A 25,617-nucleotide genomic window follows, 5' to 3' on the forward strand; every position below is an offset into this window, starting at 1 on the left:
CATCATAACGTAAATCAATGTTGCGCTTCTGGGAAGGTCTTCCTGTTCGGCCAGGGTCTGCAGGATGACCGCGGGTCTCCAAATAATGGTATGCGATATGTCGGCGAAACTCCAGAAGATCCATTGGCTTCTTATCATATGTTTTATGCAGTTGCCATGCATTTTGTAAAGCCAATTTGAAACAGAACAACAGAGGACTTGAATACTATTTCTTTCCACGGATTGATGCCCGATACTTATCAATGTTTTCATCAGCTCTGTCTACGCCTCCCATGAAATGGTTATAGACTTTGATCATGTTTGGCTGCTGGACTTGAGTCTTCTTTTTCAGTTTCTGGGAATAACGATTGACAAGACACAGGGGATCGATACCAGCACCAGATGAGGCAACAGTGACAACACTGTTATCATGCCATCTGCATATAATATTGCCTTTCCATCAATTCGATAATCGAATGTGCCTCTTTCTTTTTTCTTTAGCACTACATCTGATTCCAATGGTGCTTTGTCAATGTGATCCTTTCTCACTCTACCTGTTGCCTGATGTCTCATTGAACTGAGCTTATCCAGAAGCTATCAAATACAAAATGGTATTGTCCAGGGTGTGCCTGTACAAGTGCCTCACTAAACTACAGAACAAGTGATGCACCGACACCATATTCCTCATATTTATTATCTGGGTTTTTACCTTGATATGGCTGAAAACAGCAAATGTAGCCCAGACGAGTGGCACCACACCAAAACTTGAAGCCAAACCGAATGGGCTTTCCGCGAATAAATTGTTTGCACCCATGACGACCGAAATAAGGAACCATGGATTCATCAAAGCTGAAATATGTTTCATTTGGAACAAATTTCATGCATCTATCATCGAGTTTGTTTATGTGAGGTCGCAACTTGGAAAACTTGTCTATTGGATCCAAATTGGCATTGTCAGCAACACGCAAATTAGAAAATATGGTTTCAAAGCAATCACGTCTCATGGCAGCACTAATGAGTACATTATGCATTATCTGTGCATTATGCGCTGCATTTTCTGAGAGATCTTCAACTGTAAAGGGAAAAATATATTATTAGTCCTGCTGGTAGGGGTTTTGCCTGGTGCTCCAAAAATGGAACATGCAAAATGTGAATTCCATAACCAATACAACAATGATAACTTCGGTAGTTTCTTTTTACAGCACAATAACATAACTAGTAGAGAAGTAATAGAAAAAAAAATGTTAGTATATGACATAGTGCAGCAAAGTTATATCTACCTGTCTTCGGATGGTTCTTCAAAAATGTGAGAAAATTCACATCACTTCTTGAGGAGATCCCAGCACACCAATATCTGCAGCACACTGACTAACTCTGTGCACGACGTGATAAGGTGTACCCTGAGGAAGCAGACGTGTGTGAAAAGTCGGAGCCCGGCGATGGCCTTGAGCAGTAGGATATAAATAACTCCAACATGACTGTCAGTCCAATAATGGAACACGAGGCATAAATGGGTTAAGGTGGTCCGGTATTACGAATATTTTCATGGGCTTCAGGGATTCTAGAGTTAAAAAAAAAAAAGACAGGCTATGTGCTTCACCTCGCTTCTGGTCTTCTTCTGCGGCAATCTTTCAGGGCCAGGGGTGTAGATTCACCTCGGAAATCACCACTATTGATATTATTGAATGTTGATACCCAGATATGAATTGTAGTCTCTGTTCTGTAGGCTACTAGACAATAATAACTGAAAAAAGTCACACGACTGCTCACATTCTTCATACGGGAGCTTATTTTTTTATTTCACAAAGATATTGCTTGCTGTCGCCCGTATAATAATGCAGGCAACTGCTTCAGCAGTCTAGGAGAAAGTTTGAGCAAGCTTGTAGCATGCCGTCAAGGGATAAGAATTGAACAGAATTTACAGGCACACATTTAGCTTTAATCAGGTTAGCGTTTAGTTAGATCTATTAGCACAGGCAGAGAGGCAGTGCACATATATAATTCCCACTTCACTGTGCCTGGATCTGCAGGGAGTTTGAATGTTCTTTCTATGTAGTTATGGATTGACTGGTATCTTGGAGCATCAGGGAGTTTATTCACTTAAAAACATTAGATAGATAGATAGATAGATAGATAGATAGATAGATAGATAGATAGATAGATAGATAGATAGATAGATAGATAGATAGATAGATAGACAGACAGACAGACAGACAGACAGACAGACAGACAGACAGACAGACAGACAGACAGACAGACAGACAGACAGACAGACAGACAGACAGACAGACAGACAGACAGACAGACAGATAGATAGATAGATAGATAGATAGATAGATAGATAGATACTTTATTAATCCCGATGGGAAATTCACATTCTTCAGCAGCAGCATACTGATACAATAAATAATATTAAATTAAAGAATGATAATAATACAGGTGAAAAAAACAGACAATAACTATGTATAATGTTAAATATTAACGTTTAACCCCCCTGGTGGAATTAAAGAGTCGCATAGTTTGGGGGAGGAACGATCTCCTCAATCTGTCTGTGGAGCAGGACAGTGACAGCAGTCTGTCGCTGAAGCTGCTCTTCTGTCTGGAGATGACATTATTTAGTGGATGCAGTGGATTCTCCATAATTGATAGGAGCCTGCTGAGCGCCCTTCGCTCTGCCACAGATGTTAAACTGTCCAGCTCCATGCCAACAATAGAGCCTGCCTTCCTCACCAGTTTGTCCAGGCGTGAGGCGTCTTTCCTCTTAATGCTGCCTCCCCAGCACACCACTGCGTAGAAGAGGGCGCTCGCCACAACTGTTTGATAGAACATCTGCAGCATCTTATTGCAGATGTTGAAGGAAGCCAGCCTTCTAAGGAAGTATAACCGGCTTTGTCCTTTCTTGCACAGCGCATCAGTATTGGCAGTCCAGTCTAATTTATCATCCAGCTGCACTCCCCAGATATTTATAGGTCTGCACCATCTGCACACAGTCACCTTTGATGATCACTGGGTCTATGAGGGGTCTGGGCCTCCTAAAATCCACCACCAGCTCCTTGGTTTTGCTGGTGTTCAGGTGTAGGTGGTTTGAGTCGGACCATTTAACAAAGTCATTGATTAGGTCCCTATACTCCTCCTCCAGCCCATTCCTGATACAGCCCACGATAGCAGTGTCATCAGCGAACTTTTGCACATGGCAGGACTCCGAGTTGTATTGGAAGTCCGATGTATATAGGCTGAACAGGACCGGAGAAAGTACAGTCCCTTGTGGCGCTCCTGTGTTGCTGACCACAATGTCAGACGTGCAGTTCCCAAGACGCACATACTGAGGTCTGTCTTTAAGATAGTCCACGATCCCTAGTTCTTTTAATTCCTAAGTCTCAGTAAGAGTAACTTGCCATGTGTTAAAAAATGTGATAATTGGTTTGTAGTGTTTCATTGTGTGCCTGTTTCATTGTGGTTGGATTCTATTGCACACTCTCTTTTTCATTTTGAGTATTTTTTTATATCATGACTGCAGAGAAAATACCATGAAAAGGGTGAAGTGCAGGTGGCGTGGCTCTTTCAAAAACCTAACACTTTTATTAAAAATATTATGCAGTGTAATCTGTTCATTTCTCTTCACCACTACACTGCTATTTGGTGTAAATATTGCTCTGTAGGCTATGTAAAATAACAACACAGAATGTAACAGGTGGAAAGTAGGTGCTATTTATGAAAAAATAAGGCATGATTTGAGCGCACATCTATCTGTTTTTAAAAACAATGACAGAACATAACCATTGAAGAAACAGAGTTGTAAAACAAAAAATAGGATAATAAGCAGAATATAGCTTGGCAAGGAGGGGGTGGGTTGTTAGAATTTCACCCACAATGACCACTCCAAGCAGACAAGTAAGAAAAAAATGTATCTATACATGGTGAAAACAATACCTGGAACTACCAACATGACCAAACTTTGTCACAAGCTTGCCTCAGAAACGCAGAACACATTTTCTTAAATTGAAAACTTGGCTACTTCAAAGTGGATGTATTTGGTAAGTTTTAAGACTCTTTTTCACATTGGGACCCTGGTACCCTTTAGCTCCATTACAAAATGCAAGACCAGGCCAGTATAAAACATGCTTCATTTTTGAAAGCCATGTCATGTACCAAATTAACATATACTATATGTTAATTAACATTAACATATACTATAATTGTAATCTGACTTGAAAAGTAAGACATGTGCTCTGTCACCAGCATCACACAGTATGGGGATGATATAACCTGTCGACTTGCTAAACGCAGATGTTGGCAGCCATTCACATAGTTATACTGTAACATTCTGTTATCATTGTGCTTTCATGTTTGCATAATTTTGGTCTTAAGGCAATGTTCATGGTGTAAACTTTACAGGTAACTGTGTTGAATTGCTGAACCCAGCCCTTTAAGAATATTTCTCAGTGTAATGTGCAACCCCAAAAGTAATCCTATTGTTGATTGGTATTAGAAGCAATTGGAAAAAAGGAGATGTGAATGTCTTATGCGTTTTGTGCATTCTTTTTTGAAAGTGAGAAGGTGGTAGGCAGTGAAGTGCAGTACCTTCATCAGATTCAGCCACAAGAGTGAATACTTGCCATCACATCAATCAGTATCATTGGGTACATGAATGATAATAAGTGCATCTCTGAAAATGTTTTCATAATTTGTCACTGTCTTTGGAATTACTACTAGTGGGTCAAAACAGTTTACTAATTCATGTGATCTGCTAATTCTTATTCTTCTACTTATTTTCATAAATGACTTCTTTGTCCATATTTCCTGCAATATCTCTGAAGATATTCTGGACTGTAAATATTTCATTAACACTGGTTTGTTTTTGTATATAATAATGTGTCTTTGGATGAATGTCACAAAGCATTTGTATTAATACAAAAACTTCATGTTCATTATTACTGTGAATAATAGTTCATTAATACACTTTTAATATTCTTATTTTGTGGCTGACTACTTTAAGTGAATGTGGAAACCTGAATCGCTGTTTGAAGCTTGATATTGGCTTTCCTACCCTGAACAAATAAAATATACTAGCTGACGCCCGCCTTAGCATACGGCAGTGTAAGAATAGGAACGGAAAATGGTAAGAAAGGAATTCAGAAATCAAGAAGAAAGAAATACTTCTTGAAAGACGCAGTTGTGAATAAGTGTTTTGCTGGAGATGACAGATAATGAGTCGAAAGATCTAACCCTAGAAAAATCCACGTACAACTGACCGTGGCTGAAGTCTGGTTGTTGTAGATTAATGCAAATCTTTGCAAACGTTTGTCCTTGGGACTTGTTGATAGTCATGGAGAAGGCGAGTCTGAGTGGGAATTGTGTGCGTTTAAATTTAAAAGGGAGATTGGTGTCGGAAGGAAGGAAAGAGATTCTGGGAATGAAGATTGTTTCAGAATTTTGGATAGCGATCAGTTTGCACTCAATAATATTTGTATGTATTCGGGTAACGATGAGTCTTTTTCTGTTGCAAAGACCTTTTGATGGCATAATATTTCGGAGGAGCATAACTATGGCTCCCACCTTTAGATGAAGGATATGGGGTGGCATGCCAGTTGGTGTGAGGATATGTAAAAACTCCTGTGGGTACATTAGTTGATCATTAGGATCATCACTGACCACTGTATCTACACTAATGAAGGTCACTTTTTCATCATGTATAAGATCAAGAACTTTGTTGTTAATATGTAGAGAATCGTCGTTTGTGACGCTCAGTATTTCTCTTGCAGCAAGTTCTTGGGGAGTCACAGTCAAGAAATTAATATCACCGTAAAGTTGAGCAACTGGGTCTTGTTGTTGTGGTAAACATTGAGAAGGTAGATCTGCCGTGTCTCCAGTTTTACCTTCCCCAACTTGAAGAAGCCATTGAACAAACTGAGTTTCACTTTCGAGAGCTCTCATATTTTTTGTGAGTTTTAGGACCTTCATTTCGTTCCACAGCCTGTGTTTGTTGAAGGAAGATGTAACGATGAGGGCCTGAGAACCGTGGAAGAGAACAGGCAGTATTTGTGTGAAATCTCCACCGAGAAGAATGGTATTATTACCAAAAGGTGCATTTTCCTGAGCGAGATCTCACAGTAGTCTGTCAACAGCTTGAAATGCATAACATGCCATTGGTGATTCATCCCAGATGATAATTTTTGCTTCAAGTACATTATTGGCATCGTTGGTATTTGGCTTCATGTTGCAGGTTGATGTTGGTGTGATTTGAAGAGGTATTTTGAACACGGAATGTGCGGTACAGCTACCAGGTAGCAAAGCTGCTGCGATTCCAGTTGAAGCAATCGCTACTGCCACGTCTCCTCTCCCTCTCACAGATTGAATGAGGGTTTTGTATACAAAGGTCTTGCCTGTTCCTGTGGGGCTGTCGAGAAAGAAACATTTCTTGGAATGAACAGGTGGATTGTATATTGTCTGCAGTACTGTTTGTACGACTGTTCACTGATCGTCGTTGAGTTGTTGTGTGTAATCTGAAGTTACTTTTTGTTTGTGGAGAAGGTAAACACAGGTTGCAGTATAAGGTGGGATGAATTCTGTGACTGGGAGATGAAATTGTTGCAGAGTCATACCATAGCAGTTGAGTATTTCATTAATTTCCGAGAGAGCGTACACCAGGGCAGTGTCAGTGGAATATTTAGTAAACAGGTCTTCACAAATTGCCAGTTTATGTGTTTGCCATAGGTCTCAGATGTTGACAGGTTCCCCAAAGGCACAAATGATAGCAAAGAGTTGTCTCATATGTACGGGCATCTTAGTTTGTGTAGCTTCATAAAGAGTGTCATGCCAAATCATTGTTAAGGAGACCTAACTCTTGACATGCTGCTTTAAATGAGCTGCATATGTTTCCATTTATGGTTCTAAGCTCCTGTAAAGAAGTAGCTCCTGGAAACCGTGTTAAGAGGGCACGTAAGTAGTAGCGTTCAGAGTCTTGAATAGAGACAATTGGCATTCTACCTATAGCGTTACTTTTTCGAAGTCGTCGCTTCCACACACTAGCCTTGGAATCGAAAGTATAATAGTGTGGAATGTCTATATAGTGGAGTGATTTCGAATAAGATGAGTATCCATCTTATTCAGGTCAAACCATGCTGTTAGCATGGTTTTTCTCGTTGCTTCTCGATTTAAGGTTTCTTCTTCGAGACCTTCACGAAACAGGACAGTTTGTTGTTCGGGAAGGTGAACAGCTAATCGTATAATTGAGTGAGATTTGTCTTCTGGAGCACGAACATATCTTCTGTCCAAGAACGTCGTGATTTCATCATGAACCAAGTCATCGTTAGCATGTTCTTGCTGTAAGGTAATGGAAGCTGCATCGTAACCTTTGTGAACAGATTTGTAGAGATATTTGATGGACTTTATAGATGAGCAAACTTCGACATTAATATGTGCATTGAATTTTTTACTCAACCAAGGGTTGTTTGGAACTATCCATCGATTATCAATTATAAACTTGCCTATTTTTGCAGTTGGCCCTTCTGTTCTGCGGTAGATTGGGTAGCCGTTAATGTTTTCTTGCGTGTGTTCCTTGTAATCTTTCGGGAATCGCTTGGTGCAAGTACCATCCTTCATGCACAATGCTTTTGGGTTACCTGCTGTACCGCATGGTCTGTGTACCATGCATTTAGTAACAATTTCAAATAACTTAGGGTCAGTGTCAGGGAGTTCAGCAGTGACATATTTATCAATGTCTTCTTTGGTTCTTATTTTAGAATTATTGTGAAGAGTAAACAGCATGTGGGCATGAGGAAGGCCGCGCTTCTGAAATTCAATTACGTAAATATAAGAGATAACAACCCCAAAAAGATGTTGTTGTAGAATGTCTCTAAGTAATTCCTGCAGCTTAATCCAAAAGACTCGTACTACAATATCAGGTCTGTGCTCCGGTCTTTGGGTATTAGAGAGTGCATGTAGAATTTCCGGCCAAGCAGGATTACATGTGAAAGTGATAAATAAATCAGGCTTTCCGAATTTACGTACTATGGCCATGGCATCCTGATAGTTTTGTTGCATGTATCTTGGACTTCCTGGAAATGTGGACGGTAATATGATCATTTTGCCTACATGTACGTTGTTATTTTCAGCCTTTGCTTGCAGTGCGTCTGATAGTCCTTTGTATTGTTCCACGCACAGATCTTGTTGATGTAATCTGAGATAGTTGAGACGCGTACCCTCTGTTTTAACATACACATCTACAATGTACTGTTGGAATAGTTTGCCGTTGGAGTGCAAAATACTAAATGTATTCCTCATTGATAATCTGTACATGTAAAATTGGCATTGAGTAAGCCTGATTTGGTTGGCGGTTCTTTTATCGGGTACATGTTGTAAATCTTTGTGCCAGCCAATGTCTCCGTAAGGGAATAAATGTGGGTAAACCATAGGATCGCAATTCATATTGAGCGTGGAAATCTGTTTACAGGAGTTGCCTCTGGGATAGATGCAAATGTCCCTTTTGGCAGGGGGTTCACCATCTTCTCCAACGAAAATTGCTGGAACATCGGTGTGACATGTCGGGGCATTGTATTGTCGTAAATCCGGCCCAGGGTTTTCCTTGAAAACCATTCGTACAGATGCTGTTGGATTGGACTGAGCGATTTCATGCATGTGTTTGTATGATTTAGCAAAGGGGTTGATGGTTCTGAGCATGGAATCTAGCTGGAGAAGTACATTTTTGCTGCATGCAGAGTTTGCTTTATTTTGTAAGCGTACTTCAGTACCTTGCACTGTGCCAAAAACATACAACTGTTCATAACCTGGAGAAGTAGAAGTGTTAGCGTATAGTGGAGAGATTTGGTGATAAAGTTGCCCGTGTATTTTAAAACAGTATGGTCCGTGGCCAGGAGGTTGAGTTATCTGTGCACCCATGGAAGCAAACGCTAGAGAAGAATTGTATTCTCAAATGTGTTCACGATAATTTTTACCTTCTGATGTTTGCTGTGTAAGAAGCTGTTGTAAAGACACAGGTGGCTCCCACAAAAGTGGTAAAGCTACTTTACCGTCGTGGCAGCACCTCGAGTACTTTTTGGATGTATTATGCTCAGCAGGCCAGTATAGTGCATGACAGTGTTTGCACTGCTGGTCTGGAGTCCCAATGTTGTACTCTTGGACGGGAAGACAGGAATGAGGTGAAGAAGTACCTGTGGTAACGGGAAGAGGATTGTGTGTATGTCTGCTGAGACTGCGTTGGTTTGGAAACTTTGCTTTGCAGATGTCGCATTGCAAGACTTGTGAATGAGTTTTGTTGTGTTTAGTCAGACAATCCTGTGTAGTTGTTGGGAAGAATGCCTTTTCTTGTGTTTAGCAAGTGAGGTTTGCGTTTGAAGAGTTTTGTTGCAGGAATTGCACTGGAAGAATGTGTTACTGGAGTGGGAGTGAGGTAATATTTCAGCGGAGTGAATTTTTGTGTGTTTGTGAAGATAGTTCTGCATTGTGAAACGTTTAATGCAAGTGTGACACTGAAACAATTTGTCATTGCAGTGAATTTTATTGTGTTTGCCAAGGCTGGGTTTTGTTTTGAAAGGTTTACTACAAATGTCTCAGAGGAAGGTTGTACCAGTAGACAAAACTGCAGTGTTTTGTGGAAGAGAAGAATGACTGAGGACTGATGTGTTGGTGTTATCAGACATTATATGCTGCTGTGGAGACATGATTGGAATTGGTAGGAGGGCTTTAGTCCAGTGGCCATTGTCCAGTTGTCCTGAGTACAGAAGGTAAATGAAGAGAGTATTTCCAGAATTGTAAATGCAAGGTGGGATGTTGGGGTCGTGTTTGAAGTAAATGACAATGGCAGCATGGAGAATCTCTGAAAGAGCTTGAATTTCAGCTTCACCACCATAAACTCCAGATGTTGCCATGTATTGATAATACTCCTGACTTGTTGTGATAACTCGATTTGCGTTGGAAAGAACAACAGGAAGAACGTCTCCAAATCTGTCCCAATGTGATGCAATGAAATCTACTGCCCTATGTCGTAGTGAGAGTGCATTGCCTTCGTCAACCGTTTGTGTCAAGAAATAAACCACTGATAGGAACAGGCAGTTGCCAGATCCCGGAATAGAGATGACGTTGTACAAAAACCCGTCGACAGAGAAGATACTGTCGTTCATTTTATAACAAAGGCTTAGGAAACAACCGTCACAGTATAACGAAAATAGCAAGGTGTATGGGAGGCCGCAGACAGCATGGGGAAGGGTTTGGAAGGAGACGAATCGGAATCGAGAAATGCCGTGTCGGCTGCGTGTGGGCGGGACCGGTTTTGAAGAGGAGCTGCAGGCAGCGTGGGGAAGGGTTTGGAAGAGGACGAATAGGAATCGAGAAATGCCGTGTTGGGTGCGTGTGGGCGGGACCGGTTTTGAAGTGGAAGCAGGACGAACCAGAAGAGAAATACATATGAGATTGTACTTGACATAGAGGTTAGTTATATGAATCCTTGCACCCTTTAAAGAGCATTTTCAGCATCAGGGAAACATACTTTAAGCTACCTCAAACAAAACATCTTTTGGAGGCTGCTGGTTTGACACAGAATTCCTAAAACAAAAGGTATAATGAAAAATAAATGTTAAGGTGATGTGTTATATTTTTGCTGAATCTGAATAGTGGAAACAGAATTCCATACAGTTTAATCTTATATTGTTTAACCACTACACCCCTGCCCATCTCTAAAAACTTAAATCTGGCAGCTTAACACACTTGTTTTCCAATTTTGCTGTGTATTATTTTTTTTCTTAGTAGCATAATTTAGAATCTTGCAAAATGAAAAATATTAGTAGGAAAACATTTTAAGATCATTTTAATGCAACATTTAGTACATATAGTAACTACATTTAAGAAACACAAATGGACTCAGCATTTCTATAAAAAACTGAAGGGCACCAACTTTATGTCCTTTGCACCCAAGGAGGCACATAGTGGAGTGGAGGGCTGTAGGAGGGTATAGCATGCAAGGAATTAAAATAATGGGAGCATTTAACGCGGTTTAAGTAATCATGAGTGATTGTGTATAGCTCTCATATAAAGTGTAGTGAAATGTCCCGATTCCATTTTTCTCTTTGATCATGTTGTTGTCTATGCACAGAAAATCACGTTTTTGTGATGGGCCATGGTTTCCAAGTGAAGGCTGTGTCAGTACACAAGTCATAAATGATGCATGCTTTGCAGATACAACACCAGAAAAAAAAAAAACAATAATAATAATGGAGAATAAAATGGCATGCTAAATACAAATGTACATGTAATAGTACAGTGATCCCTCGCTATATCGCACTTCACCTTTCGCGGCTTCACTCTATCGCGGATTTTATATGTAAGCATATTTAAATATATATCGCGGATTTTTTGCTGGTTCGCGGATTTCTGAGGACAATGGGTCTTTTAATTTCTGGTACATGCTTCCTCAGTTGGTTTGCCCAGTTGATTTCATACAAGGGACGCTATTGGCAGATGACTGAGAAGCTACCCAACTTACTTTCTCTCTCTCTCTCTTGCGCTGACTTTCTCTGATCCTGACGTAGGGGGTGTGAGCAGGGGGGCTGTTCGCACACCTAGACGATACGGACGCTCGTCTAAAAATGCTGAAAGATTATCTTCACGTTGATACCTTCTGTGTGCAGCTGCTTCGTGAAGCGACATGGTGCACGGTGCTTCGCATACTTAAAAGCTCCAAGGGCATGTATTGATTTTTGACTTTGTTTTTCTCTGTCTCTCTCTCTCTCTCTCCCTGCTCCTGGGTGTGAGCTGCCGCCTTCAACAGCTTTGTACCGGCGGTGCTTCGCATACTTAAAAGCCAAACAGCCCTATTGATTTGTTTGCTTTCCTCTCTGTTTCCTTTGAAGAGGAAGATATGTTTGCATTCTTTTAATTGTGAGACAGAACTGTCATCTCTGTCTTGTCATGGAGCACAGTTTAAACTTTTGAAAAAGAGACAAATGTTTGTTTGCAGTGTTTGAATAACGTTCCTGTCTCTCTACAACCTCCTGTGTATCTGCGCAAATCTGTGACCCAAGCATGACAATATAAAAATAACCATATAAACATATGGTTTCTACTTCGCGGATTTTCTTACTTCGCGGGTGGCTCTGGAACGCAACCCCCACGATGAAGGAGGGATTACTGTACTTAAAACTTTTAACCTACTTTCAAATATGTAGAAATGTTTATGTTTAATTTGAGCGTCCACACCCTAATTTTTTATAATTTGACAGCCCTATAGTACACATGGTACTATAACAAGTTGCATCTGGTCACAACCATAAGAAAATTTGTAAAATTTAAGAACTTAGCCTTAAATGTGCAATGAGTCCAGATCCTACTTAAAACACACATTTTCACTGTCAATTAGTGCTATATATTGTTTGAAAATTTTACTTTATAATAAGAGTTTAGTCTTTTTACATTTTAATAAGAAAGTTAAAAAAATTAAATAAATGCAAACAATACTATGAATAACTCACCTGTGATAACTGGGGCCTCTTCCAACTTACAGGTACTAAAGCATTGGAGTTGGATCCTGAGGAAGTTGATGAGGTGCTTCTTGTTACAGCTATCACCTTTGGTTTTCCATTCCTACCAGCAGCACTATGCTGATCCCCATATTTGTGCCCTATAATGGGGGTCTGGGAAAACATGTACACAATTTTCAATACAGTTTGTAGAAACATGCACAAATGAACTTTAAAATGACTTGAGATAATATTAAACTGCAAACATACAAACATTGCAAAAGGAAGCTTCATTTTATAATGTAGTGGAGAAGTTAACACTGTCACAGAACTGCTATGTATTGAAGTGCAGGTTAGACAGTGTTTTAAGGTCTTTAGTCAGTGAAGCATTACATATGAGTTTGTGTAAATGAAGTAGGAGGATTAGTAGTTGTAATATTTAGCATTAAATAGTTTAACTTTGGGTTTTCATTCTTAGTATTACACAAAAACTCTCAAGATAAAAATGCTAGTAGAAACATCTCTGAAAACAGCAGGTACTACAATTTGCATGGAATGACTAAAATTTCTATTATTTATTTCCATCAATGCAAAGATTTTAATGCAAACAGAACTGTGATTTATTTAAATACTTTTTTTTAATTGGGTTACATTATATACTGTGTCAAAAATGGAAATTTCTATTCATTTCTTAATATCTTATCAACGTTTGAAATTTTGGAAACCCGAGCTGGCAGATACATAATATTATTAATTTTTTGCCTATTCATTTAATCTATTCATCTTAAAAGGTAGAATTTGTGAAGTGTTTAATGAATAAATTTACTATGCACTATTCACTTTATGAAATTAAAAAGAAACAAAGTTAAATAATAAAACAAACTATAACTTTCTTTTACAGTTGTTTGTTTATAAATATTGACCAATCTGCCCCCCCCCCCCACAAAAATCCAGTTATCAAAACATCCAACAAATAAATCTTTTAATCAAAAGGGTTATAGCTATTTTTTCCATTATAATTTCAGTTCATAAAACTGGGCTCTTGCTGATTAATATAACCTGTCTGTTTTAACTTGAAGATTCAGATAATATACAGAATGCACAGAATATAACTATGTAATGTATGGAAATATAAACAATGCAAAACCTATACAATCTAAATAAACTAAGAGATATTTTCCTTTAATGAATGAATCGCAATTGTTATGTACAAGAATTAATTTTTGTTTGCCATCCACTACAAGTGACTGAGATGTGAATGAAATTAGAATAAAATCTGATGAAAGGCAGCTTACCTCTGTTAGATCAAAATGAAAGTCAAGAGTCTTTCCAGGGAGCTCCTTTGAAGAACTGAAGATTCTTGTAAAAGCAATTTCTGGAGAGCCTGTAGAATCTCCACTGTATGAGCGATGTACCTCATCTGGGACGACCAGACTTGCAGAACGAGAAACTACCAGCTTGAGGATATTTTGAGCCTCTTTCCAGTAAGGACTCTGAAGAGAAACATAGTGACTGTTAACACATTTCAGCAATTACAAGCATCACAGCTAATTTTAGTGCTTAAAGCTGACAATCCATTGATGCTAAATATGGCACAAGTTGCTTTGTCACTTACAATTACTTTAAATTACCATGGAATATACATTTAAGTTTTAGAGATACACACAGTATAGCTGTAGTAGCCTATACACACAGCAGCAATAGGTTAAAAAAAACACATATATAAAAACCTACTATACTTGAATTTAGTAATTAAAAATACATTATTTTATTTAAACTAGTATATATTTTAGGGAACATCACATGTCAGTCAGAGGTTCACCAATGTGCAAAAAACTGTGTCTACAAATTGTGGAACAATTTCAGAATAATGTTCTTCAATGTAAAATTGTGAAGATTTTCAACATCTCATCAAAAGTACATAATATCATCAAAAGATTCTGAGAATCTGGAGAAATCTCAGTGTGCAAGGAACAAGGTGAAAAAATCAATATTGGATAACCGTAATCTTTGGGTCCTCAGGCGGCACTATATTAAAAACAGACATGATTCTGTCATGGAAAACATTGATGTCCCAGGAACACTTCCAGAACTATGTGTCTGCGAACACAGTTCGCTGTGTCATCCACAAATTCAAGTTAAAGCTCTATCATGCAAAGAAGAAGCCAAATGTGAGCATGATCCAAATACATCAACATCTTCTCTGGACCAAAGCTCATTTAAAATGGAAAAAAAAGTGGAAAACTGTTCAGTAGTCTGACAAATCAAAATTTGAAATTCTTTTTGGAAAATATCCGGCTTGTTATCAGCGCTCACTTCAAAATTCTGCATCTCTGATGGAATGGGGATGCATTAGTGCACTTAGCAGCATTGCCCATTCAGACAAGGTCTGCATATTTCAGCAGGACAAAGCTAAATCGTATACTGCATCTATTACAACAGCATTGCTTTGTTAGTGAAAGAGTCCATGTGCTGAACTGGCCTCGCTTGCAGACCAGACCTTTCACCAATTGAAAACATTTGGCGCCTAATAAAATGAAAAATACAACAAAGACGACCCAGGACTGTTGAGCAACTAGAATCCTATATCAGACAAGGATGGGACAACATTCCTCTCCCAAAAGTCCAGCAACTGGTCTCCTCAGTTCCCAGACATTTACAGATTGTTGTTAAAAGAAGAGGGGATACTACACAGTGGTAAAAATGACCCTGTCCCAACTTATTTGAGACGTGTTGCTGCCATCAAATTCAAAATGTCCTTATTCTATTCTTAAAATGGTACACTTTCTTAGTTTAAACATATGAAATATTTTATATGTTCTATTGTGAATATCTTATGAGTTTATGAGATTTGCAAATCATTGTATTCTGTTTTTATTTACATTTTGCACAGTGTTCCATCTTTTTTGGAATTGGGTTATATTACTGAATAGTAAAGAAAACAACAAAGTAAACACAATATATTAAAACAAAGATGAAAAAAACTCCTTATCCAAGAAGAAGTATGCAAGTGAAATTCAAATGTCTTTACATTCTAAAGAATGAGTTTACAAAGAACAGTCCCTGACTACGTGGTGGTGGAGATGTCTGTTTCCCAGACTACAATATACTTGGTGTTATTCGTACTGCTATTCTGGGCATTATAGCTTCTTACCATTGTACCATTTGCTTTGTCACTTTTCAGACCACTTCACCCTTATGGTAGTATAAATATACATCAGTGCATCATCAAGGGGTTCAAGTCTAAGGGTTTCATAATTCCTAAATGGGGATCCAGGTGATCCATTTTGATTTTACTTAATGCCGCAAAGCAAATTCTATAATGCTAATTTCTCTTCATGCTGAGCTATTTCAAATCTGGTAAATGCAAAATGCAATTGGATTTCTGTTACAATTCATAAAAATGAGCAACTGATTAAGAGCATATTTTCCAAATTGAAAATGATTACATGTGACTACATGTAAATTTTAAACTGTACATTTCTTTAGATAGATAGAACTTTATATGTCCACAGGGGGATATTTTGACTTTTAATTGATAAATTAAAGATAATGTAAAGAGAAATACTTGCAAACAAAGAAAAAAAAATAATAGTCCACTTTGTAAAAATATTATTCAAAGAAGATAACCAAAAAAGCAATCATTTTAATAAATCTCACTGCAAAAATACCAACAAAAAATAAATATCTAGTGCTTTAATTGCTCACATACCATTGGTAAAACTACCTGTTTACTTTAAATTCTGCAACAGTGCACTTTTATTTTGCCTGAGACTTAGTATTATTGTGCAAACAAATTAAGCTTAAAAAAGAGAAGCTTGCTTTCAAGACACATTACTTTCTGCTACTTGGTAATCATGCCTATTTTGGTCACTATATATGCAAATAAAAGTGTGTCTAAATGAAGCAACAGTTGTTTGACATAATAAACATAATATCTGATAAAGAGCTTTATGTTTATTTGTGATGTTTACCCCTAGGTACTTAAACTGATCTGCAATTATAAAAGGGAAGGTGCCCAATCTAATATTGTGTGCTTGAGAATTCACTGGAAAGAGCACACTTTTGTTCAAATTAATTCTGAGACCAGAAATATTTTGAAATTCTGTTAGTGCTGTTAGGACAGCAGGCATAGTATATTGTGGATCTGATATATATAGTACCATATCATCTGCATATAGAGAAGTCCTTCTCTGATAATCCCCTTTATCTCATAAACATTTTGACAGTGAACTGCCAGTGGCTCAATGGTGATTGCAAAAAGCAATGGTGACAAGGGACATCCTTGTCTAGTACCACTTCTAGTTTGAAGTAGTCTGAATTAATGTTGTTAATACAAACTGAAATTTCTGGACTGGTATACAGTAGTTTGATCCATATACAAATGTTCGGGCCAAACCCAAATTTCTTCAGTATGGTGAAAATAAACAGAATATCTGTCATGTCAATAAATAAAACTCTAAAGCATTAATTCTGTAATTCTGTAAGTGCAAAGACATTTAAAATGTAAAAAGAAGAGAATCCTGTAAGCAATTTTAATTATCTTAGATATGCAATTTTATTTGACCTTAACTAGAGCATTTTAAAATGATTATACAGAAGTAAAATGCTTGTGCAAACCAGTTTGAATAAGTCTGTAATGTAAGTTTGGCTGTGGTGTGTATTATAATAAATTGGATGAAAAACTGAAATGTTTAGGAAACACTATTTAAATGTTTCACCAGAAATATACAGCAATCCAGCAAATAGGGTTTCGAAATCTTAAAATTGCAGCAAAAACATTTTGCATTAATTAATGTGGTACTTGTAAGATGCAATTCTGGGATATTTTGGGATGACGATATACAGTGCATTCGGAAAGTATTCACAGCGCATCACTTTTTCCACATTTTGTTATGTTACAGCCTTATTCCAAAATGGATTAAATTCATTTTTTTCCTCAGAATTCTGCACACAACACCCCATAATGACAACGTGAAAAAAGTTTACTTGAGGTTTTTGCAAATCACATGTACATAAGTATTCACAGCCTTTGCTCAATACTTTGTCGATGCACCTTTGGCAGCAATTACAGCCTCAAGTCTTTTTGAATATGATGCCACAAGCTTGGCACACCTATCCTTGGCCAGTTTTGCCCATTCCTCTTTGCAGCACCTCTCAAGCTCCATCAGGTTGGATGGGAAGCATCAGTGCACAGCCATTTTAAGATCTCTCCAGAGATGTTCAATTGGATTCAAGTCTGGGCTCTGGCTGGGCCACTCAAGGACATTCACAGAGTTGTCCTGAAGCCACTCCTTTGATATCTTGGCTGAGTGCTTAGGGTCGGTGTCCTCCCGAAAGATGAACCGTCGCCCCAGTCTGAGGTCAAGAGCGCTCTGGAGCAGGTTTTCATCCAGGATGTCTCTGTACATTGCTGCAGTCATCTTTCCCTTTATCCTGACTAGTCTCCCAGTCCCTGCCGCTGAAAAACATTCCCACAGCATGATGCTGCCACCACCATGCTTCACTGTAGGGATGGTGCCAGGTTTCCTCCAAACATGATGCCTGGCATTCACACCAAAGAGTTCAATCTTTGTCTCATCAGACCAGAGAATATTGTTTCTCATGGTCTGAGAGTCCTTCAGGTGCCTTTTGGCAAACTCCAGGCGGGCTGCCATGTGCCTTTTACTAAGGAGTGGCTTCCGTCTGGCCACTCTACCATACAGGCCTGATTGGTGGATTGCTGCAGAGGTGGTTGTCCTTCTGGAAGGTTCTCCTCTCTCCACAGAGGACCTCTGGAGCTCTGACAGAGTGACCATCGGGTTCTTGGTCACCTCCCTGACTAAGTCCCTTCTCCCCCGATCGCTCAGTTTAGATGGCCAGCCAGCTCTAGGAAGAGTCCTGGTGGTTTCGAACTTCTTCCACTTACAGATGATGGAGGCCACTGTGCTCATTGGAACCTTCAAAGCTGCAGAAATTTTTTTGTAACCTTCCCCAGATTTGTGCCTCGAGACAATCCTGTCTCAGAGGTCTACAGACAATTCCTTTGACTTCATGCTTGGTTTGTGATCTGACAAGAACTGTCAACTCTGGGACCTTATATAGACAGGTGTGTGCCTTTCCAAATCATATCCAACCAACTGAATTTACCACAGGTGGACTCCAATTAAGCTGCAGAAACATCTCAAGGATGATCAGGGGAAACAGGATGCACCTGAGCTCAATTTCGAGCTTCATGGCAAAGGCTGTGAATACTTATGTACATATGCTTTCTCAATTTTTTTATTTTTAATAAATTTGCAAAAAATCTCAAGTAAACTTTTTTTCATGTTGTCATTATGGGGTGTTGTGTGTAGAATTCTGAGGGAAAAAAATGAATTTAATCCATTTTGAAATAAGGCTGTAACATAACAAAATGTGGAAAAAGTGATGCGCTGTGAATACTTTTCCGGATGTATTTCCAGTGTGTCTGTATTGCATAATGTATTTTTTATATATTTTGCACATAATAACCAATTCCTTTCCATTAAGATAACAATACTGACTACTTTTTCTTGCATAAGGTGGAAAAATTCATTGAACATCAAACTAGTGAATCCACGGTAGACAAGATTTATAGTGCTTGGCACACTTCCACAGATAACTAATTTAACAGATTTAACTAATTCAAATGAACTTTAGAACAAACACTATCTATGTGATTTAATACTGCTTTTCATAAATAAATAAATGGCAAAGAGTGCATCGTGTTCTTTTTGTAGTGACTCTGTGTTGTATTTAATATTAACGTTCAAACCTTAAACTATTTTCACACATATTCAGAAATATTTTTAAGCAACACTGCTTGGAAAGTAATAAAATAAAAATTCCAGAATAAGTTATTAGGTTTCTGCTATGTAAGGTTGAAACATTTCTAAAACAATTAAAAATTACACTATGGTTTCTTTGTTCTTACCTGTACATATTTACCAATTATTTTCATGATTTCCAGATTGAACTGCTTTACTGGAGCTGCAGAGAGGTCAATATGACTTAAAAGGCTATAGATTATCTGAAGCAAAGACTGCTGCATGCTGGACAAACCCTTTTCTAGCAACTAAAAAAGAGGTAATAACAAAAAAAAAAAACACATTAAATATTACAGAATATGGTGTCTGAATACCACATTTATAAATCAAATTATGTCCTGAGATTACTTAAAATTACCTTATGCCCAATAATTGAAGATATTTTTTTATGTCATTGTGTATACCAGTCATTATTTAAATTCTTCCATTTTATTTTACATAGACACACACAATTCATTATTAAATACAGGTCAGCATATTTTAGTTTATTCAATATCAATCAAACATTTCAGATAATGAACAAAAAATTTCACCTTACCTCAGCAAGGTAGGTGACTAGATTGAAGGTTATCTCAGAAAATGAATCATGAATGTATCGGCAAACTACATTAATCCAGTTACAGCAATCTCGGGAATAGCTGTGTGTACTGTATAAACTCATCATGTGTGCAAGGTTGGACAAAGTTGCCGATTTTTCCTCTGCACACACCTGGCAGAAAACAAGAAAGAGAGAGAAAACTTTTGTTTTAGCATCTTAAGAACTGTTTTCAGGCTTTAAAAAAAAATCACAAATGAAAACTGGCATTTAGGTTTACTCCTGTCTATTTGAATGACAATTCATTAAGGCAACAGTAAAAGCAAGATTCTCACACCCTAAATCAAAATTAATATTGGAACGAGTTATATTAACAAATTTAACATAAAATCTTTTCAATTCAAAATGCAGTTACATAGCCTCTAAAGTTTAAATCACACAATATTGACAATAAATTATTAAAAGACCATGAAAGCTTGATTCTTTCAGAACTATAAGCTATGCAAGGCTAGATGATTAGAGCTTTTGACACAGAGCTAGCTGAACAACACAAACACTTCAGTCATTAAAAAATTGGACTGCTTCTTTGTTGTGATGAAAAGTTAGTTTTAAATCAGTGTGTGTCCTGAGATATTCAAAATTTTCAACTAACTCTGTTGTTTGCTTTTTATTTTTCATCTCTTGTGAATGAAAGGCATTACTTCTGAAATCAATAACATTTAAAGTTTTAAGTTTTTTATAGACTGACAGATAGGGGCGCTCTTGCTCCCTTGAACCCTCGGACAATACGTCAGACCCCAGATAAAAGTCCAAAATGTTATTTATTATAATAATAAATGTGCACAAAGCACCTCCACCTCCACTATACTTCAATAAACAATCAATACTACAATAACAATCACAATAATCAATCCTCCACTCTCCCAGACACATTGCCACCCTTCCACCCAGCTCAGCTCAATACTCTGGTATCTTTCCCAGTCTTTTATAGTCCCTAACCAGGAAGTGTTTCCCATCCTTCAGTCCATGTGACTCCTTATCACTTCCGGGTCAGATAAAAAGTCCTCTTCTTCATCCTGGAAGCACGTCATTCCTCTTGTCCATCTGACTCTGACGTGCTTCCGGGGCTTTGGGCAAATAGTCGCTGCTCCTCCCTGCAGCGCCTTCTAGCGGCCCCCATGGTATCCAGCAGGGCTGTAAAGGAAAACTCCAATGTCCATAATTCCCTGCTGGCATTCGGGGCACCTCCATGCTGCAGGGAGGGCTCCACCAGGCAGCCTGGGGGTACTGGCCGGGATGAACGTCTATATATCACAAGACTTAACATGCATAAAGAAACCATCAGATAAACACAATGACAACTACACTGACTAATTTCATTTTTATTAATTAGGATGTAAGTTAACCAGTTAATGAGAACATGTTAGAAAGGTGACAAATAACATTTATTTTTTGTAAAATGTTAAGCTATCAATCCAAGTTAAAAGTTAAATCTTCAGTAAACCTCTTCACCATAAACCTTTTTCTGCTCTTTGTAGTTTTTAAAGTGTACTATAAATAGAGAGGAGGTACACACTACTGTAATTAGCAGGGCCTAGTAATAGTTTGGCTACTCATCTACAGGCTTATAGAAAAATTCAAGAGTTTGTCAGGTACATAAAATTCTGTCAGAAATGTATTTAAAGTATAATGACTGAAGTCCACCCAGGATGACAGTTGGTGCATTTAGCGATAGTAGCTGCAAATCTTTTATCATATTGAACTTCTCTTTTGCGTTAGAAGCATTTGTCTTTGAATAAATATGCGTAACTGTGAAAAACATCTGTGGGGATTCCTGCAATAAATGTGAACAGTCTAAAACATTCCGAGAGAAGCATGGTGATTGACCTTAAAAACTGCAAACACTTTCAGTAGTCAAAATATAAATGGGCCAAAGATGTGTTTTTTTTTTTTATTTACTTTTTTGGCTGAAAACTTTATATAAGGCAACAATTGAGACACAGGCAGGCAAAGTAACTTGCTCATGATCACAGAGTGTCAATAGAGGGATCTGAACCCACAACCTCAGGGTTTGAAGTATAAAGCCTTTAATAACTACACCACACTGATAGCAACATACAGCAGGTATAGAATGATTTTAAACAAGCAACCTCAAGATATGTCACAAGCATTTTCTAAGGATGCGGTTTGTGAATCCTAGCAATATTAACAGGGAACCACTAGAAACAGTAGTGTATTACACATGAAATGTTGATTCTTTAAACTCTTAAACCCACATTGTTCTGGGACAACGCCATTATTCAAAGTTGTTTGTGTATGTTAAAATAAACCCACAAGTCAATCAAAAATAATGATGGACTTTTTACATACACGGGTATCCATGTTGTCTGCTCACTTTTATTAGTAAAAGATGCGATTTGCACATGTATATGCCGAGGTGAGCAAGTGTGTAACGGCTTAATGCATCTGCTTTTATCAAAGATTCCACCTACTGTACGTCGAGCCACATACAGCGAAAGGCTTATTATCATTGAACAGCTGAGGATCAGATTATTGCAGTGATTTACATTTGTCTATGATTGGTCATTCATACTACAGGTTACAGCTGTGAGCAATACGCATGAAGTAAATTTTCTGCGTGATAGCTCAGCATATGTATTGTTATGCAATATGCTTTTGTGACAGTGCAGTAGTGGCACCATGAGGATTGTTTGGTTAACGTAAATTAAGACTAGAAGTTTGTACTTGGGAAATTTCTTTTTCTAGAAAAAAAAAGGACAACATACAGTTGATAAAGTCCTACAAAAGTTACAGAATGCTAGTGATACAGAATATGAAGACCTTGAGTCATACTCTGATTACAGTATTAGCTCTATAAGAACAATGCATATTTCTGACAGGCTCGGTGCTACACTTGATTTTTAAGTACTGCTTATAGCATAACTTGGAAGCATCATGGGTTCAGTCACCTTACCTGGATGCTGTCTGTTGCATGTTCTTCCTATGTCAGTTTTCTGAGCAGTGCTCTCCCAATTTCAACTTACAGTACTAGCAAAGTTTACTGTTATGCTGTACCTGAAGTTTTACATTGAGACCAATGAACCTATCCCACTCTTTGATAGAAAGTTACTATACCACGCTACACGAACTTTCACAGGGGCCTGCTCTTTGATTGAATGTACTTGTATCATGCTGCTGCTCCAAGTTTCATGTGGAGACACCTTTTTCCCCTCCCCTTGATAGAAAAAGTATTATATTAAAATACGCACACACACGCATATATGTATATACGTGTGTGTATATGTATATATGTGTGTGTGTATACGTATATATGTGTGTGTGTATATATATATATATATGTGTGTGTGTATATATGTGTATATACAGTGCATCCGGAAAGTATTCACAGCGCATCACTTTTTCCACATTTTCTTATGTTACAGCCTTATTCCAAAATGGATTAAATTCATTTTTTCCTCAGAATTCTACACACAACACCCCATAATGACAACGTGAAAAAAGTTTACTTGAGATTTTTGCAAATTTATTAAAAATAAAAAAATGGAGAAAGCACATGTACATAAGTATTCACAGCCTTTGCCATGAAGCTCAAAATTGAGCTCAGGTGCATCCTGTTTCCCCTGATCATCCTTGAGATATTTCTGCAGCTTAATTGGAATCCACCTGTGGTAAATTCAGTTGATTGGACATGATTTGGAAAGGCACACACCCACCTGTCTATATAAGGTCCCACAGTTGACAGTTCATGTCAGAGCACAAACCAAGCATGAAGTCAAAGGAATTGTCTGTAGACCTCCGAGACAGGATTGTCTCGAGGCACAAATCTGGGGAAGGTTACAGAAAAATTTCTGCTGCTTTGAAGGTCCCAATGAGCACAGTGGCCTCCATCATCCGTAAGTGGAAGAAGTTCGAACACCAGGACTCTTCCTAGAGCTTACCGGCCATCTAAACTGAGTGATCGGGGGAGAAGGGCCTTAGTCAGGGAGGTGACCAAGAACCCGATGGTCACTCTGTCAGAGCTCCAGAGGTCCTCTGTGGAGAGAGAAGAACCTTCCAGAAGGACAGCCATCTCTGCAGCAATCCACCAATCAGGCCCGTATGGTAGAGTGGCCAGACGGAAGCCACTCCTTAGTAAAAGGCACATGGCAGTCCGCCTGGAGCTTGCCAAAAAACACCTGAAGGACTCTTAAACCATGAGAAAGAAAATTCTCTGGTCTGATGAGACAAAGACTGAACTCTTTGGTGTGAATGCCAGGCATCACGTTTGGAGGAAACCAGGCACCACTCATCACCAGGCCAATACCATCCCTACAGTGAAGCATGGTGGTGGCAGCATCATGCTGTGGGGATGTTTTTCTTCGGCAGGGACTGGGAGACTATTCAGGATAAAGGGAAAGATGACTGCAGCAATGTACAGAGACATCCTGGATGAAAACCTGCTCCAGAGCGCTCTTGACCTCAGACTGGGGCGACGGTTCATCTTTCAGCAGGACACCGACCCTAAGCACTCAGCCAAGATATCAAAGGAGTGGCTTCAGGACAACTCTGTGAATGTCCTTGAGTGGCCCAGCCAGAGCCCAGACTTGAATCCGATTGAACATCTCTGGAGAGATCTTAAAATGGCAGTGCACCAACGCTTCCCATCCAACCTGATGGAGCTTGAGAGGTGCTGCAAAAAGGAATGGGCGAAACTGGCCAAGGATAGGTGTGCCAAGCTTGTGGCGTCATATTCAAAAAGACTTGAGGCTGTAATTGCTGCCAAAGGTGCATCGACAAAGTATTTAGCAAAGGCTGTGAATACTTATGTACATGTGATTTCTCAGTTTTTTTATTTTTAATAAATTTGCAAAAACCTCAAGTAAACTTTTTTCACGTTGTTATTATGGGGTGTTGTGTGTAGAATTCTGTGGAAAAAAATGAATTTAATCCATTTTGGAATAAGGCTGTAACATAACAAAATGTGGAAAAAGTGATGCGCTGTGAATAATTTCCGGATGCACTGTATATATATGTGTGTATATATATATGTGTGTGTCTATATATATATATATATATATATATATATATTCACATATATACATACATACACACATACATATATACACACACACATATATACACATACATATATACATATATATATACACATATACACATACACACATATACACATATATAGACACATACACAGATATACACATATATAGACACATATCTATCTATCTATCTATCTACACAGATATATACATATATATATATATATATATATATACACACATATATATATATATATATATATATACACATATATATATATATATATATATATATATATATATATATATATATATGCGAGGGGAAGTCAAAAAGTAAAGGGATTTTTTAAATTTCTCTTTTCAGAGTTTGGTAACACTGCTCATATCCAGCGCTGAATGAGTGTAGTCGCCAACACTTCTATACAACGTGTAACTCTTATTCCCGCGTAATTCGTTGTAGTGTAGCAGACCGTTAAACATGACAGCTCCATTGTCAATCTGCACCAAGGAGGAAATGAGGGCAGTGATTCGCTTTTTGTTTGCGGAAGGTGTTAAACCTGCGGACATTATTTGTCGAATGCAAGCACAGTATGGTGACAACTGTTTATCGCGAAGCAAGATCTACGAATGGAGAATGGATACAGTCCAGACCTGGCTCCAAGCGATTTTCATATGTTTGGACCATTAAAGGAAGCGCTAAGGGGAAGAAGATCTGCAAGTGATGAAGAAGTCATTGATGTGGTGCAAAA

General features: G+C 38.2%; 1 protein-coding gene across 7 annotated transcripts in view; it reads right to left on the reverse strand.

Moving 5' to 3' along the window:
• Positions 1-25,617, reverse strand: part of fryl (furry homolog, like) — a 621,684-nt gene that overhangs the window by 88,840 nt on the left and 507,227 nt on the right. For all 7 annotated transcript variants that reach the window (XM_051927632.1, XM_051927631.1, XM_051927630.1 and 4 more), the window contains 4 exons: positions 19,815-19,985; positions 19,384-19,524; positions 13,745-13,942; positions 12,462-12,623 (listed from right to left, as the gene is read on the reverse strand). In XM_051927632.1, the coding sequence (XP_051783592.1) occupies positions 12,462-12,623; positions 13,745-13,942; positions 19,384-19,524; positions 19,815-19,985 (672 nt within the window). The remainder of the gene's footprint in view (positions 1-12,461; positions 12,624-13,744; positions 13,943-19,383; positions 19,525-19,814; positions 19,986-25,617) is intronic.

This window comes from Erpetoichthys calabaricus, chromosome 5 (genome assembly GCF_900747795.2).
Source record: "Erpetoichthys calabaricus chromosome 5, fErpCal1.3, whole genome shotgun sequence".
In the NCBI taxonomy this organism is placed as follows: Eukaryota; Metazoa; Chordata; class Cladistia; order Polypteriformes; family Polypteridae; genus Erpetoichthys; species Erpetoichthys calabaricus.